Raw genomic sequence first — 9,512 nt, 5'->3', positions numbered from 1 at the left:
ACTATATTATATTAATTAGTAAGTAAATCAAATTTAACTAAATCTCTACATAACAAGAAGTTTATGAAAAAAATAAAACTTTAAAGTAATTATAGTTGTTTAAGTATCAGCATACTAACTATACTAACTACACTTTCTAAGTAATCAGTGTTTTGGAGTACAGTTATTTATGAACGTAAAGAATAGCATATAGTATTTGAAAAATTATTCGTAATTATAAAATGTGGAAAATACATTTATTTTGTTCTTAAACTACTATAAAAAATAAATGTTTTACTTTTAAACTAAATTATAAACCTTTTAGGCTTTGAACTTCATAAAAATTATGTAAAATATTCTTTTTAATAAAAAATATATAAATGATTTTCATGTGATAAATAAAATTTGATAATAAAATATAATTTTCACATGTTATTTGTTGAAAAAATATTTTACATGAAAGTGCAAGAACAAAATATTTTATAATTCAATTGAAGAAAAAAATACAAATTTGTTTGTTAGTTTAGAAAGGAAAAATATATTTATTCCTTATAAAACTAATAAAACTATTATTGTTACTTGTCACTGTTAATAGAAATAAATATATGCATTTATGACTCAAAGATCAGAGTGCATGAAAAGAACAAGAGGCACAAAGCAATGCCTTTTCAATTGACACTATAACATTATTGTTCTTGATGATGATGATTATGATTGATTATGATGCTTGCAGCATCAATAATACTGAGTATATAATATGTACAGGTTTCTTTTTTCTTGCAAAGGAGAGGATCCAAAACAAACAAGCTAATCCAACAATTTTGGAAGAATCAATTTCTTTTCTTGCTCTGTAAGAATGTAATTCCTCTATTCCCTGTTAAAACACGTTAAAGGAAACAAAATAATATAAGCTACCATAGTACGGTGAGAGATTCAATTCAATACAAACTGAACTAAACTAGCATTGCAAATTATACCGAAGAAAATACTAATGAGATCTAAACAAACCTCGAGTAACATAATCCTAACTAATCCTATGACTAAAATACGACAATCCATTGCATTTTGTAAGCAAATTCTTCTTTCAAATTTGTTCGTAATGTTGGGCACAAGAATTCGATTTTAGTCACAAATCATATTATGTTGAAATGGATTTCAACTTTTATCACACCTAGAATCCTATACACCTATTATCACTTTTGTAAAACTTATATTGAACGAAGAAATTCAAATTACCTTCTAACAAGCACATAGAAAATCTATGTGGAAGGTGTTGGAACTCGAAGTACTTGTTGCAGAAAGCGTGCTGCAAGACGTTGAGAGATCCCGCCCATAACACGTTCCCCAAGTCTGCGTGCCTCAGGTTGCTGAAGGACCTGTTCATGTGCAAACAAAAATTTGTCTTAAATTAAACTACTAGCAAATTTGATTAAGAAAAATGAAACTGAAGGTCAAATATAAAATGCCTTAAATTCACTTCAACTAAAAACTTAAAATTATTTCATTTAACACTATTCTCAATGTTTCTTTCTTTTCGTTAGAATAGTTTATATTACTTTCAGAGCAATTTGGTTGTTCCTATCTTTAATCAAGGTACTAGCGGTGAACTCTTTTTTCATTATTTCTTTTCCTCTCTCTATACAAGTCACCATAAATATGAATATGGGTATCACAATGAATCGATCCTGCTCTGACTGTCACTAATAGAAGAAGTTTTGTTCATAATAATCAAAGGGAACTGCATTAACTTTGACAGAATTATATCCAAGTTAAAAATGAAAAACACTTACTGACAAACAGAACAGGGTGTGCTTGTATAGCTCGTTATGTATTTAAGGAAATTTGTTATTTTATCCCTGCTATAACTTTATTCTTTATTACGTATTGGTACTAGTACTACGATTATGTATTTAAAATCAATCCCATAATTACATGAATTTGTTTTTTTAGTGTTGGAAGTCCTACATCGACTAAAAATAAGACTAATTCACAATATATAAGTGGGTGCAATCCTCACCTTATTAGCTGGTTTTGTGGGGTTGAGCTAGACTTAAAACCCACTTCTAACACTTAGAATTAGCTCTCTATATTTCCTAAAATAATCAGCAGTCTCATGTATTTCTAAGTCAAATGGCCTCATTATTCAAATATAGAAGAAATATATTCTTCGTAAATTTGAGATAGTATTGGAGCTCTAGATCTTGGGGAGTCTTTGATCATAACCTAAATTGTGGCTTTCATTGCTGCGCCACTCTCATCACTGTTGTAGCCTTTACTGTTGCATAACCAATATGGCCTGAGATCATGAATTCTGGAATGGAAATTGGTGACAGATCCCAAACTACTACAGAACTGTAGAATATCCAGCCCACAAGTACGTGCTCTCTAATATATTCTAGTAAGTTTTCATTTCATTTTCTTTCGGTCTTGATGCTTTAGATACTCGTTTTTCTGACTATTGGATACTAGACTATGGAGTCATTGGCAATATGACCCCACTACCCAAATACTTCTCCACATATTCTCCATGTCCTAGTCACAAGAAACTTTCACAGCAATAGGACATGGAAAGGTCCAAATAAGCACATCCATAACCTTAAAATGTGTCTTTCATGTCCGTAAATTGTCCTCTAATCCCATTTTTGAACAAAAACAAAAAAGATCATTCACGTAATGTTTTCTATAATAACTCTTGTATTTTACAAGAAAAGAACTCAGGAAGAACGATTGGACATGCTAAAAAATGGAATGGTCTTTACTATATGGAGGATTCGGCTATAAATAGCCACTTCCTCATATCTAAATCCACCATGACCAATAAAGAAAAATTTCAACTACACCATTATCGGCTGGCACATCCTGCATTCCAAGTTATAAAATTTATTTTCCCTTTCTTGTTTAAGAATTTAAAGGTTAAATGTCTCCTTGTGAGATGTGAGTTTACTAAACACAAGCTTGTAAATTTTCCCACTACCAATAAGAGAAGTCCTGTCCCCTATATTGGGTCCTTCTTATTGAAGCACAAATTTGAGGTTAGTTCTACTTTTATTCAGTCTATCAATATGATTAAGAATCAATTTGGAATCAATAGTAACTAACAAACATGAGTTCAACTCCTTTTGATAAGGCCGAGGAATCAATTTGGAATCTGATAAGGCCGAGGACAACAATAATCGTGAGTTCAACTCCTTTTGCCGAAAAGAGGGCGTAGTCCATGAGTCTTCATGTGCCGGCACACCTCAACATAATGAGATTGTTGAAAGGGAAAATGGGAACTTAATAGGACAAACTACACTTTTTTTAGTATCATGTTCCTAAGAAATTTTGGGGGGAAGACCTTCTTTCTTACATGTCACTTGTCAGCCATTCTAACATTTGAGGACTTCCTATCACATGTTTTGGGCATAAATGTCTTGTTAAATTAACCGTTGAACATTCCAAATTTATGTGGGTATTTAATGAAAGATCCTTCTGATGTGCTTTTGGTTTGTGTGTTTTTGTCCTTGACATATCTCCAACTTTGGATAAACATTTGACGAGTCATCAAATGTGTCTTCTAGGATACTCTCTACTCCGTAAAGAGTATCATTGTTATTCTCTTAAAACAAAAAGATACTATATGTTTGCAAGTGTTACAAGTTTTTGGAAGAGGTTCACTCTATCCAACAAGTCTTCCCTATTCCATTAGTTGAACCTTTGGTCTTCCTTGCTCATGACACCCTCAATCAAACAATACATCAAGTTTTTATCATAGTCATAATCATTGTCACTTATTGTCATTTACCAATGCAGGGCTCGAATGATTGGTCAAATGTAACATGCTTAAGTTGGGCCAAATGGTGAACTTGAATGCTTGAGAACTAAATTGGTGGCCAAAAGATGGACTTAGATATATGGCCTTAATTACCGTAATACTTTTCTCTATTGGCAAAAATTACTATTGTTCGACTTTTTTTTTTTCGATGGCATTTGTTTGTCATTGGCTTCTCCATCAATTAAATGTTGATAATATTTTCCTTCATGGTGACTTGGAAGAGGAAATCCACATGAAACAACCTCTTGGATTTGTTGTTTAAGGGGAGTGTGGTTTGGTTATAGTATTAAGCAAACTCCATGCGTCTCATTTGGTTAGTCATATTGTTTAACTTTTGGGCTAAAACGCACTAAAGTGGATCGCTAGGTTTTTATTGTTATACATCTCTTGGAAAAAGTGTTTAATTGTGTAAGCTATCATAGACAATACTATGGGAAGAAGCAGTTAATTGGTTAACAGTTAGTTGTTATATTATATGACATGACGACTTTTTTTAACTGTCATGTCAGGGAGAGTTAGGGGGGATCTTTTTGGCATGAGAAAGGAAAGGAATTTTCCTTTGTAAGATTTGGTTTGTACTGTGTGTAATGTGAATAATACAGTGCAAAAGACTTTATCTTTGCTTCTTTTTCCATCTTGTTCCTTCATCACTGTTTCTAGGTTCCTAACAGCTAATGACATTTTCACAACAAGGAATGATGCCAATAAAATCACTCGGCTAAAGAAGCATTTGTGCACCCACTTTCAAACCAAAGATCTTGCATGTATTAAGTATTTTCTAGGCACTGAAATGATTCAATCAAAGAATGGTACTGCGATTTAAAAAAAAAAATATATATATATATATATATATATATATATATATATATATCTTGAAAGAAATGGGCATAATTGAGTAGGTTCATCAATAGTTCTTCGGATCCAAATTTGAAATTAATTACCCAATAAAATGAATCTTTCTCTGACCTAGGAAGGTACATAAGACTTATCAGAAAACTCATTTATCTCTTTATTACTAGACCTGACCTGTTTTTTATAGAAGAGGTAGTTAGTCAGTTTATGTAGACTCCTCACATTAATTACTGGAATGTTGTTATTTGCATCCTTATATACCTCAAAAGGCTCCAAGACAAAATCCGCTATATCAAGATAACGGAAATACACAAATCTATAGGTATTGTGGTGCTAACCATGTAGGATCTCCCATAGGAAAACATTTCACCACTGAATATTGTGTTTTCATTGGAGGGAATATTGTTTTATGGAAAAGTAAGAAAAAAAATGTGGTAGCTTGAGCAAATATTGAAACTAAGTATTGAGTAATGGTGTCACTCGTGAACTTAGGTGCAATAAAACAATTCCTCCAAGAGCTAGAACTTTGTGATGTCCAGCAAATGAGATCCAAGTATAGATCTCTCAAGTTCCTTTTCTCCAATGTTTTCTCAAGTCTTTTATAAATTTAACTCCATTGTTTCAAGATCATCTTCTCAATGGCATTTCCTCTGTTAAATGTTAATTAAGGAACTGTAGACGTTTAATAAAGTGCAGTATTGGTGTTACACGTGCATGCTAGATACTCAAAAACCAGTGGATAATCCCTGTACATCCTTCAAAGTCAAGCACTTCTATTGCATCAATAATTATTAATACTGACTTTTGAAACACTGATATTTGTTTTAAAGAAAATTGTTTTAATTGTGGTTTTGGATTTGTGCTTACAGGAATCTCAAATTAGCATGTGTTTCAATCTCAAATATATCTTTAATGTATTCTCATAATATTTCTTTATTTTGTATTGAATCAGTGTAGCTGCAATCATATGCAGTGATCTTTGTATCAGAGTTATTTTGTACTTGTCTTATGTCACATCATTGCTACACAAAGTTGTTGACCAAGTGCTATAGTTGTGCTAAGTTTTTGTTACATGAGAAATCAGTTCAATAAATAAATTAACACCTTCCGAATGTCTCTATATTCTATAAATGGTTCATACTCTATAGAAACACAATAATGCAGAATACGCTGGATCTTACCTGTAGTATAGGTAGTAAAAGATCTCGATCAAAATCATTAGATGATTGCAAAAGTCCCCATATCCTGAATACTTGATCTCTAAGCTCTATCATCTTTTGTGTTTCAACTTCGGACATTATAATGGGTCCATTTGCATTGCCATTGAAAACAAGAGTCTTCATAAAATCAGGAACTGACTTGTATGTATCAGAAATTGTGCTAAGTGTAAAAGCTTCAGTCACTTGAACAGCTTCTTTGATAACAAGGGTCCTGAGTTCTTCACCATCTGGACTCAACAATACTTTTAGGACAGGTTGTAAAGCCTCTTTTGCGGAGAAATCTCTATCCATTCTCCCCTGGACTAGCAGGTTTTCAAGCCTACCCCACCTGCACTCGACAGATCAATGTCTATTCAAGTAAATTTACTTAAAAAAGTATGCTATCATCATATTCAATCAATAAAACATAGACTTTAGATAGCTGAATGTATACCTGAATCTCCCATCCTGGAAAAGCAACTCTATAAGAGCATCTCTGAGATATGGGTTTGGGTCTGTCAACAGCCGCTTAGCAAAATATGGGTAAGATGCCGCAAGAACCTTAAAATTGGGATCAGCATAAAGTGCTAAACCTTCTAAGACAGTGAGAGACCTTAATATTAAAGCATAGTAGGCTGGGACTGCCAAAAGAAAATGCAAAAAAAAACCCAAATCCAAACCATCAGACTCTGCAACATAGCAGGTATTGAAATAGACAATATCATCACTCAACCATTGAAATTGAAGGTTTTAACAAAAATATCAAAATGTTTTATTTTCTTTCACGGGTAAAATATAATTGATGTTGTCATCAATGTGTTTTTGGAAGTGTGTATCTATCCCTGGCTGAAATGACTCAAGAATCACTATAAAAGGGTACAACATGAAAATGAGAAATTGATAAAAAGAATATCTCACCATTGAATGGAAATTGATACAAAACGTTTCCTAGACCATCCACCAGTGTCTTGAAGTTAAGTTCACTCACAGTATAATTAAGTGCATCATCAAAAAAGTCTCGTAGTGCTGGTACAATTGGTGATACATCAACATCAGGTGACAGAAAATCAAGAGCATAGTAGTCACGAGCCATAGCTTCATAGTCTCGGTTAACTAAGTGAACAACATGGCCAATTATGGCAGATCTTGCTTCTTCTGGAGTCTCACTCATCATCCCAAAATCAAGAAAAGCAAGCTTTCCCTCCGGTGTTGCTAAAAGGTTCCCAGGATGTGGATCTGCATGGAAATATCCATACTCAAGTAGTTGTCTGAGGCTGCACTGAATGCCTGTATTAACCAAATCCAACACTTTTAATCCTTGTCTCTCAATAGCTTCCTGTTCATTTAGTTTGACTCCGTCAACCCACTCCATCGTCAGTACTTTGGCACTTGTATAATCCCAGAAAACATCAGGGACACAGATATCTTCCTTGTCAGCATACAATTTTTTGAACCTCCTTGCATTTTGTCCCTCCTGCAGGAACCTGTCAAAATTTACATTCAATCCTGAAAAAGAATCTTACATAATTTACAAATAAGTAGTTTACTATCAATAAACAGGGAACATAACACCCATAACTACAAATGAAGAAAGCTACAAGTAGATTCAAGCATTTTCTAGACACAAGTCAATAGGGTAAAGATGCAACGTTTTATCATTTTATGTTTTTCTAAAAAAATTACGAAATGAAAACAAAATTCAAACGAACATATGGAAATGATTGAAGAACTAACCTGCACATAGTTGAGCTCCTGAAATACTCTACGTGCAAATTCATCAATAAGCGCAACAACATCGCTAGTGATTATGTCAACATATTTATTAATAAAAATCCCAAGACCTCTTATCAGGTAGAAGTCCAATCCTATTGCTTCCTCAATACAAGGACGTTGCACCTTCACAGCCACAAGTCTTCCTGAATATTTCAACTGAGCTTTATAAACTTGTCCTAAACTGGCTGCTGCTATGGGTGATGGTGATATAGAAGAGAATATGGAGTCAAGAGATAGACCCAATTCCCTCTCAATGCATGCAAAGGCCTCCTCATCAGGAAATGTAGGCAAACCATCCTGGTAAAGTACATACAGGATAAAAATTACCCTTACTTTTAATTCTTTAATGCAGAACTTCATAGAAAAAATTATAATAAAGGGCGTATACCATCGTACACTACATCATCAAATAAATTCACATTGCATATAAGAACCAAGACATTATACACAAAAGAGTATGCTAATGTACGCTACATATTGATGAGTCACACTGCAAACCAAACTTCTTAGGCACCGTTTGGATGGCCTCATTTTCAGCCCTTTGTATAAAGCTATTTGAAACAATCCACATACATAAATTGTCTGGTCTTACTTCCATTAGCTACATGCTTAAGCTTAAGAAAGCAAGCCTTCGAAAAATCAACTCTTGCTTATTTTCAAACAAAATACCTTCAATATATCATCAAACTTCCATTCTTTACCCTTACTGAAATGTTTATCCAAACAAGATTTATCTTCTTTTACTGTAATATAAGGTCTACTCAAACAAATACCCAGGCTCTACTTGAATAAATTTCTCTATATGTACTTAATGAAGAGAAATAGGAAAGTAAACTGAATTCAACTTTTCATCCACAGAAGCTCTCATCTAACTTTGTGCATTAATTGATTTTAACTTGTGAAAGAAACTTGATACATTTTACTTTCTATTTTCTTCTTCAAGTTTTCATACAGAATTTTATCTAAATTAATATTAACTCAAGTAGTTTCTCCAAACAAAGCACTTAAAGGTAGTCAACCTCTACACATGCTCTAAATTTTTTAAGTTTTATAGTTATAATCGTTCACTAACTAACAAACGAAAGAAACACTGATTTTGAATCAAAAACGAGTCAAAGGGAAGTGAACACAACACTTGAAGCTCAGAAAGCTCTTCCAAATACTCCGGTGGGCATATGTCAGGCCTTGTGGACAATCCCTGACCCAATTTCACAAAAGTGGGACCCAGCTTCGTAAATATGTTCTTAAGCTCAGACGCACGAACTATTCTATTCTTATCGAGCACTCCATTCCTCTGGTCCAGCAACAGCTTCATCCCAAACGAACCCAACGCACCTACAATCTGAAGGGTCCTCCGCACCACCTACCACAAAAAAGGGATCAACCAATCCTCAAAATCCGAGCCGTACCCACGAAAGAACTTCCAAAAGGGTATCTAAAAAGGGTAAGAGAGATGACCTTAACGGGCTGAGAGCCATACATGGACGCTATCAGTTGCGGGTTGTAGACGGTCGCATTGGCCGCGCGTGCCATGGCTCTGGCCTCGGCTTGCAAGTCATTGGCACGTGACAGGGTGAGGACCTGAATGGAGCTATTGTCTCTGGGCGCGGAAGGTGGAGGCGGTGCTTGGACCAGAGCAGCTTGTGGGGTGAGGCGCGTGAGAGTGATTCTTCCGCTGAAACGACGTCGTGTGAGGCGCTTGGAGAGCGGAACAGAACCGCGCTTCCATGAAGGACACGGCTGCGCCACCGTTGCCATGGTTCGTGTCGGGTATGTCAACTCTGATTATGCCGTGGACAGTGGAAATTTAAATGGCGCTTGTTGTTTTGGACGAACTGAAAATGAGTCAAACGAGTAATGGGAGAAGCATACACGAAATTGCATTTGGGCCATTT

General features: G+C 34.6%; 1 protein-coding gene across 1 annotated transcript; it reads right to left on the bottom strand.

Moving 5' to 3' along the window:
• Positions 1-610: 610 nt before the first annotated feature.
• On the bottom strand, positions 611-9,512 carry LOC114184893 (protein ACTIVITY OF BC1 COMPLEX KINASE 3, chloroplastic-like). Its single transcript, XM_028072280.1, has 8 exons — positions 9,076-9,512; positions 8,753-8,980; positions 7,579-7,914; positions 6,763-7,318; positions 6,299-6,485; positions 5,827-6,193; positions 1,216-1,355; positions 611-853 (listed from the first exon to the last, which is right to left on the bottom strand). The coding sequence occupies exons 1-7, from the start codon at positions 9,373-9,375 to the stop codon at positions 1,239-1,241; spliced, it is 2,091 nt and encodes a 696-aa protein (XP_027928081.1). The 5' UTR covers positions 9,376-9,512; the 3' UTR covers positions 611-853; positions 1,216-1,238.

The sequence above is a fragment of the Vigna unguiculata genome, chromosome 5 (assembly GCF_004118075.2).
Source record: "Vigna unguiculata cultivar IT97K-499-35 chromosome 5, ASM411807v1, whole genome shotgun sequence".
NCBI classification, from domain to species: Eukaryota; Viridiplantae; Streptophyta; class Magnoliopsida; order Fabales; family Fabaceae; genus Vigna; species Vigna unguiculata.
Note: the sequence above shows the minus strand (reverse complement) of the source record. Positions and strands in the feature narration are given on the sequence as shown.